Genomic DNA, 19280 nt, shown 5'->3' with positions numbered 1-19280 from the left:
CCACAAGGAACTGAAAAGGCTCCAAGGATGCAAGCAGACAACAGCCAAATAAACTGACTGAACATAAAAACCACTTAAGTCTGACAGTGACTCGTTCATCAGCGCTGTGTTAACTTACTCATCAACAAGCTGTTTCCATCTGTACCCAACACTGCATTCGTTGCTTAGCCCTAAACTTCATCTCAATCTGCTGAAAGCCTTAGGGCACAAAAATGCAGGATCTGGCTTTGTGTGGAAGCTCTCTTACCAAAAACTTCCCATGTGTTTAATTTCGAACTGGCCAAACACGCCCTCCTGCCTGGCAGGGTACAACTCAATGCCAAGGAGACACGTTGCCCTTGGCTTTAATTTAAAAACTCAGTTTTGGACTGAAAAATAATCCTGATGCTACCAAGCTCACCTTGTTATTTGATAAACGTTTTACAGCAGTTCTAGCAACAACCACAACCCACATCTAACCCCCTGCTAAATCAAGGAAGGTCACTGGGATCGCAGAGGTTACAAAAAGGCCCCAAAGCAAGTGGCAAATTCCCCTCTTCATGCCAGCGTAGCTGGCTTCCCATCCAGAATAAGGGTGCTTCGTGCGATTTTACAGTTTTATTTATTAAAAATGTATATATAGAGAGACACTGGGACACGGGCAAGTGGCCGAGCAGCTCGTGGGGGCCACGCTCTGCTCCCACCGAGCACAGAGGCCCCGTTACTCCCGAGGCCCAGCCCGCCGCAACCCGGCAGCCGCCGCCCTACCGCCAGGGCCCGGCCCCGGCCTCGGCAACACGCCCCGAGGGGGGCGGGCGCTGCCTCCCCCGGCGACGAGGGCCCCGGCCCCGGGAGCACCGGCAGCCGCGGCCGGGCAGGCCCCGAGAGCAGGTAGGGGGCGGCTGCCGCCATGGCCGGCCGCAGGCAGGGAGCGGGGCGGCAGGCCCGGGAGGCTGAGGGGCAGGGCGCGGAGTGGGAGAGGCGGTGCAAAGCCCGCAGAGATCCAACTTTTTGTGGTATTGCCCCAAAAAAAGCGTGGCAAGGCAGGCAGCTCTCCGCCTAGGGAAGGAACTGCTCCTCCCCATCGCATTTTTATTATTATTAATGCTTCTTGTTGTTAGTAACACTCCTTAGTGTTGTTGCTACTACTAACACCCCCTGCTGCAACAGGCACTGGAAGGTCACAGCTTATCCTGGGGAGGGGACGGGGCAGGGGCTGGGAATGCCGTCACCCTTAACACGTATTTGTGCAACGTGCAAGTCCGGACTCCTCTCACAACGTTGGGAAAGGACGAGGTGATGAAAGTGAAGAGTTTGTTAAATAAAAAGCTCATACAACCCGTGTTTTGAGGTCTCGGAGTGCCTCAAGCTCTCTCTTTCCACTCCCGTTGCAACAAGGGCAAGGCAGGGCTTCTTTTTTTAAACCAGCATGGAAGCGTGCCTGTTTGTGTACAAAGTACATCTAATCTTGCTGACTGTGGCGCTCTGCAATAGTTGCAGAAAGTGGCCCTGTGCAAGCCGTGCCCAGGGCCAGCCCACCTGCCTGCACCAGCCCCTGGCATGGGCCAATCCACTGGGGCTAAGCCCACTCTTCGCTGTGCAGCTGATTAAAGGTGTGCCAACAACTAACGAGCCCCATCACTTCCAGCCGTCAGGATGGCTCTGCTGGGCACCAGCAAATACGCACAGGGCATCGGCCTTGGCAGCGTGAATCCTGACCTCGCCAGCGAGAGGCAGACGGCCTCCTTCAGCGTGGAGGGGCTGACCACTGTGCTGGACGGCGGAGCTGAGCACACGCGGGTGCGGAGGGCAGTTGGTGAGTGAGCCTTTGGGTGGTGGCTGCGGGTAGGTACCAAGGTGCCATGCTCCTGCTCTTTCTGCCACTTTGCATGGTGGATTTTGTACTCCCAGGTGCTCGCTTACTGCCTTCAAAGAGAGTAGGAGCATGGAGTTAAGGTCCCTTGCGTGTGTAAATCAATGCAACTCCTCCACAGCCACTTTGAAGCCTTTCCCCATCCCTGTTCTCATTCCCAAACTCTCTGCCAAGGCAGGTTAAACTGGGATACAGTGACCGAGAGTCATGTAGGTGGGCATCTGCCCCAGCACCGGGGCTAGGGGTACTTCACAGCAACACACATCATGCTGTGATCGCAGCTGGATGACCCTTCCCAGCAAGAAGCTTGTATCAAAGAATTGGTCAGGTTGGAAGCGACCTTAAAGATCATCCTGTGCCAACCCCCCTGCCATAGGCAGGAATGCCACACACTAGATCAGGTTGCTCAGGGTCTCATCTAACCTGGTCTTGAACATCTCCACCTCCAGGGATAATTAAACCTACGTTATACTGTGATCAGATGAGAAAGGATCAAGGTCAGTAGAATTGCATGCTTCATGTGCGTGAGAACATCATGCACATGGATTCATGATGTTCTCTACTTGAGGCAGAAAGGCACCTCCTGCACGCTGAGCACTGGTGGGCTCTAGGGTGTTGGCGGGGACCCTGCGCCTGCTCTGTGGTGCAGTGAGCACAGCCCTGCTGCTGGCACAGGAAAACAGCAGGGGCAGCTTTGTATTGGGTTGAAGCCAGGCTCAGATATGGAGGTAAAAGAGTCGGATCTAAAGCACGGGAGATGTGCCTCTCTGCCACCCCACCAAACCCTCAGGGACAAGGCTCCATGGCGGGGACTCTGAGGTGCTACCTGCTGCTCTCCAGCCCTCTCAGATAAACTCTTCATGTTGCTTTACAGTTGAAGTGATCGAGCGCGACCCTGTATTTAGCAGAGAAAATCAATATTTCCAAACCCAGAATGAGAGGTATGAAGCAGCAGTCAGAAAGGCCGTTCACCTCCAAAAAAAGATGCATGAGATGGGATGGAGAGAGGATGGACCTGAATTTATATATATCTACAGGTGACTTTTTTTTTTTTTAATAAATGTACAAGTAACTTTTGGTTAAAAGGTTTGCTTGCCAACAAGAATCAGCTTGATCAAAGGTCGGGACAGGCCAACTGTCAACAGATCAGGTTTTGATACAAACATGCTGCAGGTTTTCACTTCAGCAGCATGCTTGGGTAAAGGGAAAATTGTTATACGCATCAGGGAACTTCTTAAAGAGCAGCACACAGACCCAGCTTGATAGATCACAGCAGTTCACATCACCAACGTGATATATTCACTTCAGCAAGTTTTTACTTGTGCCACAGCTCTCATACTTGTCCTCAGCCATTAAGTGTTACTGTTCCAGTTACGTTACTGACTTCCAGACAAAGTTAACATTACGTTTTCGTTACCTAGAAAACCCATATTGAATTAAAAACAAACAACAAGGTAACACCATTTATTTTGTAGGTAAATGGAATAAAATGCCTCACATTTTTTTCTTAACGTTCTGCATGGAGTTGAGTGCCACTTTGTAATTGTTTGCCCCACCTTCTCTCCCCCTTTACTAAGCAGAGGCAAGCTTGCTATTGCCCAGTGCATGCTGCCAGTTTGGTGGGGTTGCACAGTCAGTCAGAAGGGGCAAGTTGAAAAGCCTCTTTCAAAAGAGCAATGTCTGCACCTTACAAATCATCAGTGACGCTCAAAGTCACTTTCCAATATTTCATCATATGAAAGATTATAATTCTAAGCTATGCCTCCTACAGTGATAAATGGGAAATTTCCCATCAAGAGCTCTTTTACTTGATAATTACATTCCCAATAAAAAGCACTTCTTTGCTCCTCTCTCAGAATAAAGATATCCCAAATTTTAAAAACCTCAGAAAACTCAACAGTCTGTCCTACCTATGCTTGCTGTCATCAGGCCCCCTGATGCCAAGAGCTTCAGCAGTGCCAGCCTTGTGTGATTGTATTTTGCTGTATTAAGAACACAGGCTGCGTGGAAGGACAGCTCTTTTCTTATGAAATACAAGGCAAGCAATAACTTCTCATTGACAAAAGTCCTGGTGCTGGACAGGGTGAATCACTTACACACATTTAAAAGTCAGCTTTGAAATCACAGATACAGTAGCATTATTTCTGGATGGGCTGCCAGGGGGTTTATTAAATTTATCTCTGTAAATCAAAGCAATTTCCCTTTAACTTCTTTGTCCATAGTATTCCCCACTTTTTCAACGCAACCAATTCTCTCTCAGGTCCAGTATAAAAGAAAGCTCACAGTCATTTGTTAAAAATAAAAGCTACCTGTCTAGAAAAGGACACTTCTGAGAGCACTGCAGTAAAGCCAAGCTAATGAGAACAGCAGAGGCGCTTATTTTTAGGTGTGAGAGCACTTGTACTCATATCTGTGAGGTGATTTAACCATATTCTGTATTCCTTATTTTCTTAGGGTTTCTTACAAAAAACAAAAAGCTTAAAGAAAATGAGTATCTGATTTGCACCATGGAAATCACTGTGCCCAAGTTGCCATAGACAGCTTCAGCAGTGGTGCTTTTTAGGATGCATGTAGCCCTATCAGCCAGGCAGATGGCAAAGGACCTGACCAGACACTAAAACAGGTGTTACAGGATGGATTTACATTTTTCCACAAGAAAACATGCATCAAGTCAGGCCAAAGCCCCATGAACCCCAGTATTTTGTCTCTGAGAGTAACCAACAGCTAACATCTAGGGAAGAGTACAGGCAACAAGCCAACATACTGAGATGTTTCTCCAGAATGGGAAGTAATTTAGCCTACCATGCTTTAGGGTGGGGGGCGCTTATTTTTATTTATTTTTTTTTTTTAGCTCTGCCTTAGAATGGGATTTCAATAATCAGGAAAAAAAATCTTGTGAAGCCAAAAAAAGATGAAGGGTTTACAGAGCTATCAGAGACACAGGACTGATGGAGCTGGGCTTTGTGTTTTAGGAGCTCAGCATCTGCTACTCAGAACAGCTAATTCCTCCAAGAGCAAGTAAAATAATGAGCTAGTGACATTTAAGCAAAGTATGTTATGAAAGAAGGAACAAAACCAGCTTGAAAGAACACTTTTCCTGCAATGCTGTACTGATGCTGCACGTTGTGTTGAGTATGACAACGCAGAAATCAAAATTCAGCAGGTGGTACTGCCTAGTGACTGCCACCACGTCATTGCCGCATTAATCACATCCCTGGAACTTCATCAGTGTAAAAGCACCACTTGTGCCTTCTCCCCAGGGCGGTTGCAGGAGACGTGGCATTTCTCCTTCACCGTGTCTTCATGAGAAGTATTTCGGTCCTGGGCTCTGACGAACAGGTTGCCAAATGGATTCCTCTTGCCACTAAACACCAGCTCATAGGAAGCTATGCCCAGACTGAACTGGGACACGGTAAGGCTACAGGGAGGTCACAGTGTTTCTGTAGGATGAAAGGCTCTGGCCCAGATTCTCAGGGGAGCTGAGTTCAAGTTGTCTGTGTGTCACTGAAGGGGGGTGGCTGGGGAAAACAAGGACACCTTTGCTTCATCAGCAAGCTGGAGATGCCTCGTTTGGTTTTCACTATTGTGGAAAAAAATAACAAGGGCTAGGGTGAAAGCTTATGGTTAGATGCCAGGCAGTCACACTGGCTAGAGGGGACAGTCACCACCAGCCAGGCAGCCTGCCCAAGTACAATTTGGCTCAAGAAATCTCTGCAGGAGATGCTGTGCTAGGGGGCTACTGGGGAATTATTTCATGATTCTCACCAGAAGAATAAACCCCAAAAGCGTGATTGTACATACACCAGCTTCCAGGGAGCTTCCCCTCTCTCTAATCACCCTTGTGATGCACCAGGAGATTTTTTTTTTTATTATTTTTTTAAAGGAACTTATCTTCAGGGTTTGGAAACAACAGCAGTCTTTGATACCACTACGCAGGAGTTTATACTGAACACACCAAAGATCTCTGCAATGAAGTGGTGGCCTGGGGACAGTAAGTACCACACAATAGTTTGGTTTTCCTCATTTGCTTCCTTCAGTTCCTCAGTCTGTCTTGCTTAAGCTCCACGTTTGAGGGCCCAGGTGCCAGCAGAGGACTTCAATAAGAGATGCAAACATCTAGAGGCAAGTAAGAGATGTAAGGGCTTTATACAAGTTTAAAGGCCAGAATGAAGCCGCCATTGTCTATTAAAGCCCTTGAAAATGCCTGCTTCTGCAAGAATCAATCTTCTCTTCTCTGTAAATAAAACTCAGACAACCAAAAGCTGTGGGCAGATAATCCCTAAGAACAGGCAGGCTCAGCATGAAAAATTCAAGAGTGAAAATACTGGCTCCCCTTAGGAAGGTATTTCACAGGAAATAAAAATAAATCAGACAATCGTTAATAGCTGCATCAAACACTTACCTGCTGTGTCTGATGACTTGGTCAGCACCAACTGGGCACAACTGAGACAAGCTCCCTGCAGCCCTGGGAGGGCAGGTCTCCCAGACCTCCCAAACGAAGGAGCACGATGTGCACCCTAGGCACCCCTGCACAAGGGAACAGAGCACATCATGGTAACTGGAGGAACACTGAGATACATTTCTCTCCTTTGCAGGAGGACTTGTATAACAGCTTGAGCATCGCCTTTTTATTTTCACCATATAGTTGTTTTTTTTTTCCCTTTGTTCCCTAACATTGGGGAAGTACACAGGTGCAGAGCACCACCATCATTTTGTACTTCCCATTCTTCCCTTGCAGCACCACACCTGCAGTGCCCCGGGGTCTGACAGCAACACTCCCCATACAAACCCAGCGTCTCCAGTAACAACTGGAGTTACTCAGAACAGACACAGACAGCACTTCCCATTCCCTCAGTAACGCGTGAACTTTTGTTATTTTTTCCCCATCTGGTGATGCAGACTCGTCATCCAGGCTTCATTATGTGACTTCTGTGAGCCAAGAGCAGCTCAGAATGCAGATTTAGGCATTCTCCAGCTTCCAGCACCTGTGGATCACACCCACCCTGACCCACGCCAGGGGTGGGTGTGACATTGGGCAACACCCAGTGCACAATTAGCATTGACTGCTGTGAACTGTGAAAGTGTTTTTACCATGCCTTGTCTCAAGGCAATGTGGCTGTTTTTCTCCTCACAGTGGGAAGGTCAGCAACCCATACAGTGGTCTTTGCTCAGCTCTACGTGCATGGGAAGTGCTACGGCGTGCATCCCTTCATCGTGCAGATACGCAGCCTTCGGGACCATTCACTGTGCCCAGGTAAACACTGCCACGCACTGTAGCACTTCTGCAGGTGCTCTGCCTGTTTTGTCCATAAATGCTTTCTAAAACACTCGGCTCAGTGAGAGCGAGCAGAGATGGCTATAGTTGCCAAACCACAGCCTTTTTATCTAAAGGAAGATTCATTGCATCCTTAGGCAAATGCAGAGCCCTGTTCTTAACCAGAAGCCTGGGTGGCTTTGACCACTTCTGCATTAACACCTCAGTTCTGACCCCAGCCAGCACCATAGCAGGATTATGGAAACAAGCTACTACAAAGCACTCAAATGCCTGTTGCATCCCTCAGGCAAGATCAACCATGTTGAGGAGGAAGGAAAACTGAACGTGCCCTTCCTTTGGGATCCCTAGCCTGCTGCAAACTTGAGAAAAGAAAAAGAAAAAAAAAGTTCAAGTGGAAATAAACGGGCTGTTTTCTTATGCTGCAGGCATAACTGCAGGAGACATTGGTCCCAAAATGAATTTTGAGCACACTGACAATGGCTACCTCATGCTGCAGAATGTGCGCATCCCCAGGGAGAACATGCTGAACAAGTTTTGTGAGGTATGTACGGCATTCAAATCACAGACTCACCAATCAGACTCTCATCACACAGCCAGAGAGACGACAGCGACCTGCCTAAATTTAGTACAAAAGTCTCCCTTTGAGGTGTATGCAAGTCTCTGAAGTTTTATCAAGGGTAGAAGTTATCTGAATCCTAAGTGAAAATCTGCAACAGGAATTCCACATTCAAAGGTTAGGGGTTGGCGGAAAATATCCAAGGTAAAAGCAGTAAGAATGTGTCTCTTCAAACAGACAGGTTTCCCCCATCACACATGGAAATATTTAGTTCTGCTCTCAGTGAAATATTTCAGTGTTCATTTTATTCTACACACAGAACTTACACAACCATCCCTTGTAGGAAGAAGTTGCAGTATCAAAGAAGACATCTCAAATCCTCTCTCTGTTCTAGGTTCAGCCAGATGGCACCTATATAAGACGTGGGTCACAGAAGATTAATTATTTCACTATGACTACAGTACGTGTTTCCCTCCTTTCAGATGAAGTTATTCTACCTCTGATGAAAGCTTGCACCATTGCCATCAGATACTCTGCAGTTCGCCGGCAGTCCAAGTTAAATCCTGGGTAATGCCATGCAAGCCTGCAGCGGTGGGAAGGGGACCTGACAGCATGTTCTACCACACCACTCTGTGTTTCTATTTTTCAGCTTTCATTGGCTTATTTCCTGTCCCAGACAGGAAGAATATTACAAACATGCTCTCCTGATATTTACATTAATAAGCCTCAGTCAAAGGACAAAAGAATATGTTTACAGATTTTTCTGAGATAAGTTTCATAGTTTGAATAGCTCAGCAATTCACACAGGCAACCTATTTTTCTCAACTGGCTTCCCAATAACTCAGCAGAATCCAGACAAAACAGACAAGTTGCTGAATTCCTATTCTATACCACCCTACTAATGGATGCAACATTAAAACAGTATCCAGCATCGACAGTTCCAATAACCACATTTTGCAACAGTGAATGTTCTTAGTCTGGTAAAAATCCCTGTAATTTTTAAATAGGTATTTTCGTTTGAGTAGATTTCAAACATTTTCTCTTAAATCTCCTAATGAGAACGTGGTTTGTTTCAAATGCAAACCAAACACAGGAACACAGCGTGCTGAATCATTATGACAACCAATTTCATCACTTGAAGTCCTAAATATTCTAAATGCAGCAGAAGCCACAAAGAGCATTAAAAAAAAAAGCTCAGAAAGCTTAAAATAATTAACACTCAAGTGCTTTCAAAGAAACTGAGGAGTCTGACCTAGCAGAGAAGAAACTGTTTTTAATCAAACTGTGCATTCAAAAGGTAATTCTACCTGAAAGAAGATTTTCTGCTTTCTACTTGAATCAGCAAGTTGAAACAACTGACAAAAAAATAAGCATAGGTGCAGCTATTAAGACAAGCTTAATTATAACCTCATCACTTCTATTTTAGATTGAACAGAAAACAGTATCAGAGCACAGTTACCTCTGTCTGCCTTGCAGGAGCATCAGCTGAGGCTGGCATTCTCCTATCTACACCCAGAACCAGGGGATCCAGTTTGAAAAACCAAAAGCTTTTCAGGGTGCAGTGCCACCACCTCGGCTACGCCACCTGCCAACTTGCTGCTCTTCCTCCTTTTCCTCTCCTGCAGTCTCTATTCCCCCTCTCTGTACTGACTGATCACGCAGAGCCTTTTCCAGTCTGACAGTCTGGTTCACCAACACAGAAGAAAAATCACTCTTTTCCTAGTTGGGCTTGTTTGTCTAACGGCTTAGCAAGCTGGCAGCACAGGGACGGGGAGAGCAGGGAGACTAAGCAGATGGCTAAATCCCTCTCACGTACTGCTTCTTGGTAATGAAAGACATTCAGGTGAACTAACAGTGGCTGTGCGTGTTCATGCTTTCCATACTTCATCACCTGTCTTCCAACAGGGAAGAAGAAGCAAAAATCCTTGACTACCAGACCCAGCAAGAGAAATTGCTGCCTCAGTTGGCAGCAGCCTATGCCTTCCATTTCGTCAACAACTATCTGCACAAGCTGTTTGACAGGGGCTACAAAGAGATCCAGGAGAGGAACTTCAACTCACTGCCAGAGGTGAGCTGCTGCAAGATCGGCTCCGACAGCTGTTTTGCACTTAACATTGCCCTTCTCATCCCTAAGTCTCAAAGTACTTTAGCAAACTGGACAAGCATTCCTCTCACCGCTAGATAACGGGAAGGCTGAAGCGGTAAAGGATGAAATGCCTTATCCTAGGCCTCCAACCAGTCAGCAACAGCATTTTCTTTACCGCCCCAAATTGTTGGCTTTGGGAACTAGTACAGAGTGCAGTGTCCTTGAAAAGCATGTTTGTTTGATAAAAACATCGTTCCCGGTAGCTGGTGGTGCAAAGCATTATTTCACAACTTCATCTAAAATGCACAGGCAAAACCAAAAACGTGACTTTGCAGATACAACATACGATTTTGCAACTGGAAGCCTAAATTGAACACATGCTTCTAACAAGAGCAGCCAAAGCCACTGCTGGTTGAGAGAAACCCAAAAATGCGTAAGCCAACCGCACCATGCCCAGCACGGGCATGTGTGGCATCCCAGTCAGAAACCAAGAGTCATGCTTGGGGACTGGGTGTTGCACTGGCATGCAAAGGATCTCATGCCCAGAAATTGTACAAAATCAAAAAAAGAAAACTTTACCCCTTGTGAACATATTCAGAGGATTGCTTTAGAACACTTCCACCATTAATAATCTGCTTTTTTTTACTTGTTTTTTTTTTTTTTTAAACAGCTTCATGCATCTTCTTCAGGCTTTAAAGCTATGCTTAGTCAGTACTGCACTGCAGGAGTGGAGATCTGCCTCAGGGCATGCGGAGGACATGGTTACTCTCTGCTGAGTGGACTCCCTTCCTTGTACACTAAAATACTTGCCTCTTGTATCTATGAAGGGGAAAACACAATTTTGCTCCTGCAAACTGCCAGGTAACAATTCAAATTTGTTCAGATGAAAACCTGCCCCTTAATTTATTCAGCTTCTACCACTTCTTCTCAAAAACCAGTAAAACCAGCTACTCCTTTCTCATAGCATCCTCTAAAAATACAACTCAGGCCATAACTATTCATGTTTTCTGTCTAGTAGGCATGGAGGTGTGTGGGAATTGGATTCTCTCTTCTATTTTTGGTTTGGGGACATATGCAGGTGCTGTTCTGCATAACCTCATTTTCCTCTTAGTCTAGTAGTGCAGCAAAAGCATTGCTATACAAGCTTTGTAGTTTCATTTTTTTTAAGCAACAGATAGAACATGATATTGATAAAGTGAGTTTGATGCAGAGAAGGCAAAGTTGTTGGATACTGATTCTAGATGAGTCATGCTTCTAAGAACACCAGACTGATGATTATCCAGAGCAGATGAAACAGAAGAGAAAGAAACCACATCTGCTTGAACTTTTAATAACGTGCTTTTTTACTAGAAGGAGAAAGCCAGTACACTTCTCACAGACAAAGCTGCTACCACATAGCTCTGTGCTTCCATGCATACACTTCAGCACTCATTACTGCTTTTTCTCACAGGATCAATAGCAAGGTCAGGTGAGAAATGCTGTAACCTTCCGTGGCCAGACATAGTCACTCCAGGTCATAGCTGAGGTGCCAAAAAAATAGGGGAGTGGGGAATGCTCCTTGGACACATGTTTAGCACTAGGAAAGGACCTCATGTTTGTTACTATGTGACTGAGTGTTCAAGCCACCATTAAGACTCCCAGTACTGAGTCTCAGATTGCAAAGATGACAATATATCTAATCGTAGAATGGTTTGGGTTAGAAGGGACTTTAACCATCATCTCATCCCAACCCCCCTGCCATGGGCACCTCCCACTTAATCAGGTTGCTCAAAGCTGGCCTTGGACACTTCCAGGGAAGGGGTATACTCATGCTGCTGAGGCTGCTAATAGCCACAGGAAGTTCCTTCCTTAAATAAATAAATAAATAAAAGCATTACTATAGATTTGTTGTAGCATTAAATATAGCGAACAGGCTACCCCTGAGACCCATCACAGATCAGTTGACTACAAGTACCATGCAAAACTAAAGGCCATCACTGGTTCAATCCCTTTGTTCAGTCCCTTTTGGACCACTGATGGGATAGGTCACACTTCTCTGTTTCTCACCCAGTCCAGGGAAGCCCCATTCTACTTTTTGCATGTCCATTTGGTGTATGGAGATCATGACAGTGGACTGTTCTGATTTTTTATGTTCTTCCCAGGTTCCTGGTTAAGTGCTTCGCAGCAGCTAGTGCTGGCCAGCCTGTTCCACAATCTGTCACTTATCTGGCTGCAGTGAAACCTGGGAAGTGTCCAGCCAAGAACAAGTTGGATTTTCTCAATCCAGACATTTATGTGGAGGCCTACCAACACACAGCAATCAGGTCAGTACAGAGGACGGGAGAGAAGGTTTCTCTGTTTGACAGCAGAAATGTGTTACGAGCTCAGCTTCTTCATTGATTTAAAGGGAGGTACAATAAAGAATTCCACAAGAATTGGCACCATCTGCTCCTGAAAAAGAAGAGGAAGCCTTAACCCCTCAGACAGGTTTAACAGCCATGTCAAATGTTTAATATGAAACTTTCATGTTCAGAACATCAAAAGTTTCTTAGCCATGTGCTACATAAAAACTATATTAGAGAGTTGATTCTGTACAAAGCTGATGACACCACTCAAGTAAATCCCAGACCACATCACTGAGTTGTCATCCAGTAACACCTCTAGGCAATTGGACCTTGTGCAGTCCTATACAGCAAGTTAAAATGTCACGTACCTGAAAAAATGGCATTTGTGTTCAATTAATACCACAGCAAACACAAAGCCTATCATTCATTCTGTAGCCTTTCAACTACTCGTTCAACTCTTCAGTTCAGAATGGTATCGCACATGGTCTCATTAGTATTATGGGTCATACAGGTGTCATCTTTGAAAGTCAAGTAAACAGATAAGCAATCCCACTGTCATTCAAACTGGTATAAAAACACAGCCATCCTCTGAAAGCTTTGCTGTAAATGGGAGCAGGATTTGGATCCCCATTTAGAAAAGCAGAGACAACATAATCTAATATTGTCATTGCTTTATTTTGTTTTGCAAGCTGTCCTTAAACACAACCTAAGAAAAAATCAGAAGAATCCCAGTAAGCAATAATGGAAGTTAAAAGCAGAAATCCTTTAGTACCTGGGTGGTCTGGGTGCGGATTTTGCATAATCAAACTTCTCTCAATTCAGATATTGAAATGCCATTTTGACATTTGATCATGCACAAGTCTGAATATGAAATGAGCACGTGGGCTGCTATATTTATATACAAGTATTATGCTGTTGGTTTTTTTTTTGTTTTGTTTTTTAATTTTCCAGACTCTCAAGCAGCACAGCAGCTAAGCTCCAGGACTTGATTCAATCAGGAGTCAAAAAGCATGAAGCTTGGAACCAGTGCACAGTACAGCTGGTACAGGCTGCAAAGGTTAGCAAAATCTACGTGCTTAGTTGACATTCATCATTATGATACAATATGAAATAGAAACAGCACAATTAGCCTAAAAGTCTCAATTTTTTTTATTTTCTGTTAGCATATAAGGGACACCACAAAGACCATGCCACCCTTGTGGTCTGCACAGCAGAATATCATAGTAGGAAACAAATTCCTACTATGAGCAAAAATTTGCATAGGCCAGGTGGAAAAAGACTAGCGGGGATAGAAGCAAAAGGGAGACAAAACACACAGTTCTGCTGCCACCAGTAGCAGAATCAGACCTCCCATGGCCTGTAATGAGAGCACACCATCTCCAATTTATGTTCAGCTTTTAATAAGAATTCATTGTTAATGGCTTTCAGATGAAAGCCTCCCCAAAGCCACCCTACTGAAAGATGGTAGAGTTACCACAAGGGTGAAACGTGTGTTATTTCTTACATCTGCTGCTCTCACAAGGAAAGATAAATGCAGGGGGAAAAAATGAAAAGTTGTGATAATGCAGTGTTAATTACTGATGAAAGAAATTAAATCAGCAAAGACAAATTAGAGGCCTAAAAACAACTCCCAGTTCACATGGGTTGGATAGGCAATCTGCACTCCTTCAGCTGAAATAGAATCAGCATTAGTTCCCCCAAGCAAGTGGTTAGTATAGAACTAAGCAGAAAAGAAAGCAAGAGGGTAAAAGGGACCTAAATATAAATGAAAGCCAAAATCACTGATACTTCAGTATCTCCAGGAAGCAAAATTCTTTTTTAATGTGGTTACATGCAATTTGTCTACAATTATGGTGAAGGTCTTCCTTCCTTCCTTCACTAAGGAAAGGAATATTGTGAAACAGATCTGTGGCTTACTTTAGCTTCATTCAATTTTTAATGAAAAACATCTTGCTGTAATCTGTGGTTCAGCCAGGACCAACCCAAATTGAAATGGACTCAGCAAGAAGCCCCTTGCAAGGAAACAGGAACCCTACGCATACTTAAACATAGCAGTATCATCTAGATGCTCGCATAGTAGGAAATAGCCCAAGGAAACAGCCACTTTGTATTCAGTCCCTGATGAGCCAAACTCTTTCTTAGTGAAGGTGAAATTATTCCAAAACTATTAGAAGCATTGATCCTCTCATACTACTAAGTGCAGTTACTTAATCTTGCAAAACAAGAACTCACTGAGTAAGTGATCTTGTATGACTGGCTCTCCGCAGTAGCGTTATCTGTGGTTACCTGTCTGCTGTGTGTCACCCCAAAAGAGCAGAATAACTGTGTAATTGCCTCAACAATAAGAGGAGAGCTCCTTTAATCAAAGCAACATTTTTAAAATTACTTTCCCAATAATGTTTAAATGTAAATACATTTTAGTGGAATGAAACTGAAACAAAACATTCCTATTCAGAGATTACCTCTAGGAAAGACTTTCTGTCCAGTGCTCCCTGTGCACAAACATTAACGAGACATTTCCTCCTCTACTTGCTCAAATTGGTGGCCAGAGTCTCTGGAATGAAGGGAAAGAGAGACCACATTTCAGAAGGGGAATCTGGCTCTCTGATGGAGAAGGAGGAGAACCTAGGCACAAGGCTAGACAGAAGGAAACAGTTTCCAAAGAGCTTAACATACCCAGAGGCCTAGCTGTTATATTTTAAGTGATAACTGTGCTGCTAGGCTCCTCAGAAAACAGGATCCAGGCCCCCAGGGCTTCTTAGATATATTCAGGGAGAGTAAGAGTTGCCCGAAAACCTTATCTTCCCCATAGCTTTAAAACCTCAACAGCCTGCTGTATTCTTGGGGCGCTTCTGTATTTACTACTTATTCCACACCTTCTCTGGAGCCTCACCCACACTACTGCCATATGAACAACTGCCTGCCAGCTCTCAGCCGGGTGGCTCAGACACCAGTTAGAGCTTTGCTACAGACTCCACACAGTTTAATTGCTTGAGTAGACACCCAGTTTCTCAGGCAGGTTCTGCAGTCCACACTGACCTCCACACTGCTTGACCATGCTGTTAGGAGGAGCTGCAACACAGGTGTGCCTTGCATACACCCACAGCTGGGAGGAGAACTGTACAACAGAGGAGTGAAACCACGCAGATACCAACATCACTAACCACCCAGAGGAATGTCAACATAACAAGAATCACCCCCTCAAACAGGTGGAGTCATCCTGTTTCACTTACTCTGGAGCTCAGCTGTGCTGAGCTGGTATTTCCGCAAGTTAGCAGACACTCCACTGGTGTCTCACCCTGACATTATTAGTTTAATTGAAACAACAAAAGCAAGAGGTAAGTTTGGACGTTCTTCCAACAGAAAGGGATGTTTTCCGAGCTGAAGCTGTATAGCCACTGAACCCAATGGGAGTTTTTTCTCCTGCTGTATATAAACAACATTCACTTGCTAGAAATTAACACAAGCACATTCCAATGGGTTTCCATCATACAAACTCTTTGGAGTATTCATCACAAATATGTGAGGTACCACCAAGATTGCTGAAGCAGTTTTCTTGAGTTTACAAATACAGTGCTGACTGTTTACACCCCCCATTTCTCTCCTCTACTGTAGCAGTAAGGCATGAATGCAAAAGGCCTAGTCAATCAGCAGACAAAGAATACAGACTGGTAAAGTGCCAGGGAAATGAAAAGGTTTTATATTCTTTGCAAGAATGTTTGAGTCACTTGGCCTACTTAGAAGTGTTTAGAGGTGCATTCACTGTTGATTGTATTTGTTTTCCAGGCTCACTGCCACTACATCACTGTGAAAAACTTTGTAGAGACTGTGGAAAAACTTGAGAACAAGGCTGGCATCCAGAAGATTATGAAACATCTCTGTGATCTGTTTGCATTACACGGTATCTTCTCAAACGCAGGACTCTTTCTGCATGATGGATACATATCTGGAGCTCAAATGGACATGATCACAGCATCATACCTGGACCTCCTGGGTGTCATTCGGTGAGCCACTCTAGCCCACGAGGAGTTGCACAGCCATTCAGTTTGTCCCTGCAATAAATACAAAATGGTACTGCTGCACCTATGGCAACATTTCCAGAATAAATTCACCTCACCCAGTTTTTATTTTCATTGCCTGGCAGCATTAGAAATTCACTGAAACATCTACACAGAGCTCATTTTCACAGCAAAACAAATCTAAGGGTCTAGCTTCCCTGCAATCACTAAATTAAAGTCCTGTAAAATGAAATTGTGAGTTATAAATCAAGAAATCCTGAATATACCATTTGCAGCACAGCGAAAGCAAGAAAATATGTAGTCAAAACAGCACTGGCAGGAAGCAGCTACAGGAACCGATCACACAGTGCAAAATCTGCTTAAGCTGCAGCTAATACAGCCTGTTGCCATTGGTGACTTGTAACTGGTACCCAAACAATTCTGACTACATCCAGATCAGATGCATCCGCTTGACACTATTTATTACTAGGTGACTTCCGAAGTATGCTAAGGTTTTATTTACCACAATGCTCACATAGGCTTTTTCACAAAGGGCTGACCTTTCACTGCTCAGTGTTGTTAAGAGCAGATTAACATCTGGTGCAGAGAAGTGAGTTGCTACTGTGTGTAAGGTCCTACTTAAGTCACCTGGAGAAAAACAAGAATACACCATAACCAAGAGCTGAACAGAACTAAGCCAAACAGCAAGTGTTTTCAGAATTAATGACAGAATTGAAGTGGCAATAAGCTTAAGACTTAACTCAGGGCTTTAATAGAACATGCCTCTGAGGAATCAAAACAAGCAGCATTTTCCCTATAGTCTAGGCAAAAGGAAAACCACCACAATCATTTTAGACCAAGGAACGTGGACAACTGACTTTCAAGTTTATTTTTCTCCCTTACAAAGCAATACCTACTTGACTAATACAACTGCCTTTCCTCTACTCCTTAGGAAGGATGCTGTTCCACTAGTGGATGCTTTTGACTTCACAGACAAGAGCTTGAATTCTGCACTCGGCAGTTATGATGGAAACGTTTACCAACGGCTTTACGAGTGGGCTCAGAAGTCACCAACCAACCAGCAGGTACAGCTGCTGGATTACAGCCTAGCAAATTCTCTATTAGCCAGAGCAGAAATTATTTGCTTTTCTTTTAATCAAAGATATACAGATAAAAGTGAAATGGCATAAGACTTCTTAATCCTAAGTATCTCGCTCTGAACAGTGAACTGTGATATTCCAATTATGCCACCTACGGTCTTAGCTCAGACATGCAACAGCTCGTGGGCTAGAGGGGCAACTACAATCTGGTGATGAATTACAGCACACAAAGTACCAGAACTTGTACAAGGGAGCTGGACTGTCATGCTACCGGTGTGGTTTTTGTTTTTAAGGTTACGACACTGACGTAATGTTGTACTACATAAGCTAAAACTACAGTCTGTTTACATAGTTAATATTATGGCACAACTCTATCTAACTGCAGGGTATTTTCCATTCACTGGTACTTTTACAGGTGCAATACTTAATTTTTTTAATAATGTGTTTAACCAAAAAGACTATAAATGTTAAGCAAGGCAATTTTACCCTTCATCTTTAGCATTTTACTTTCACTTCTTCATTCATCCATATTGTGGAGAAATGTAAAATCCTGCATGATGCAAATGGCTATTGCTATTTGAAAACTCATTTTGCCTTAAGTGAAACGTTTACTGTGGTAATCAGCAATCCCTTTGAAAGTCTACAGCTGAACAGAAAACTTGCCTATAGCAAACATTCAAGTTCAAGCACATTTTTTGAAGTTAAATAGTATGCTGTCCCATTTTGTATGAGAAGTACTGTGTACTGGTTATGAAGGACAGAGCACTTGATGGGGAAAGATCCTGCACATAACTGAAGTAGCTTTTTTATATATATATATATGTATAGTAAAATTTCTGCATTTCAGAGATCAGTCTTAAGAAGCAGGAAGAGGTTATAATTTTTTTTTCCTTTATTGCTATTAATCCACTGCTGCATTCTCTTTCCAAACAGATAAGCCCAGCCTATGAAAAGTATTTGCGGCCACTTCTTCACAACAAGCTATCGAAATTATGAAGACTGTGATCCAAATGAAGGGCACGCCATTCTTCCCACTCTTTGTGCGGCAGTTCATTTCTGAAGCATCAATATTAGCTAATCAGAGATAAATCATCAGTTGCTTATTTGCAATTGCTACAAGTATGAAACATGATTCTTAGCCAGCCATTTGCATTTAATCAGACAGAAGCCAAACAACTGTGAGTGGTACCCACTTTTATGAAGCAGTCTAGTCAGAAATAGCATTGTTTTTGCTGTTTTCTAACGGAAACGTTCAGATAGCATCAGAAACTGAACCATTTGTCTTATTCTTTTTTTAAATCTACTACATGCAGATTAAGGAAAAAAAAAAAGACAATGAGCTCAGCCTCTGTTTGTTTTAACTGTATAGTATCTTCAGAAAAAAAAAATACCAGCAACCTTTAGTGAAAAACCTAAGGAATGTAAAATTATGGTCCTTGGTTTCTAGGAACTCTTTTATATCAGGAAGCACGCTAGAAAATGCACTTGTTTCAACAATGAAAAAAGCTCTTAACTTGCTCAGCAGTTAAGTATTTCTTGCTAATGAAGATCCAGACAAAGCCAATATCAACTATCTGCAGAATTTACCTTCCCATTAATAGAGTTGCTCATACTGTCTTTTGATAAATCTTGGACTCCAATAAAGTGTATTATTTGGAATACCACTTCTCTAGTTATGAGACTTCATAATTATGAAAAGCCAGGTTGTTCTGGGCCCATCATTAACTTGCTAGTAAATGAAGTTTTGCAAAGAACACCTTGTGATTCAGCGACAGCTAGCACAGATATTTTTTAGCATATGTTGCAGGCAAGAAACAACTATTTTTCCTGAGCTTCATCAGCTCAGCTTTTCTTTTCCACCTCTGGAAGAAAGAAGCTCTTACTATCACTTACTACAAAAGTCAAAATCCCTACAATGTATGAAGAGGGGAGACAAAATATGACAGAGGAATACACGCTGAGACAAGCCTGATTGAGAGCTGGGATGCAAGGCTCCAGGCTTCACGAGCCAGAAACAGCCACAAAACTCCAGACCCCCATTTTAGATCCCCAAAGAGCTATGGTCCACACAGCCCAGAAATGAAAGCAG

The 19280-nt window shown here is 43.7% G+C and overlaps 1 protein-coding gene across 1 annotated transcript; it reads left to right on the top strand.

Annotated features, from left to right (window-relative positions):
• Positions 1–712: 712 nt before the first annotated feature.
• Positions 713–18855, top strand: ACOX2 (acyl-CoA oxidase 2). The gene is made up of 15 exons (XM_084292981.1): positions 713–870; positions 1628–1795; positions 2727–2889; positions 5113–5264; positions 5736–5843; positions 6987–7106; positions 7553–7668; positions 8078–8250; positions 9589–9751; positions 10440–10630; positions 11911–12072; positions 13045–13150; positions 15880–16097; positions 17044–17176; positions 18125–18855. Exons 2-15 carry the CDS (start codon positions 1636–1638, stop codon positions 18185–18187), a joined length of 2028 nt encoding a protein of 675 aa, XP_084149107.1. The 5' UTR covers positions 713–870; positions 1628–1635; the 3' UTR covers positions 18188–18855.
• Positions 18856–19280: the final 425 nt, after the last annotated feature.

The sequence above is a fragment of the Netta rufina genome, assembly GCF_964035555.1.
Source record: "Netta rufina genome assembly, chromosome: 10".
Classification (NCBI taxonomy): domain Eukaryota; kingdom Metazoa; phylum Chordata; class Aves; order Anseriformes; family Anatidae; genus Netta; species Netta rufina.
Note: the sequence above shows the minus strand (reverse complement) of the source record. Positions and strands in the feature narration are given on the sequence as shown.

Coding starts and splice junctions, on each gene's coding strand:
- ACOX2 (XM_084292981.1), top strand. CDS start 1,636: ATGGCTCTGCTGGGCACCAGCAAATACGCACAGGGCATCGGCCTTGGC. Junction 1,796..2,726: donor GCGGGTGCGGAGGGCAGTTG/GTGAGTGAGCCT, acceptor GTTGCTTTACAG/TTGAAGTGATCGAGCGCGAC. Junction 8,251..9,588: donor CAGTCCAAGTTAAATCCTGG/GTAATGCCATGC, acceptor GTCTTCCAACAG/GGAAGAAGAAGCAAAAATCC.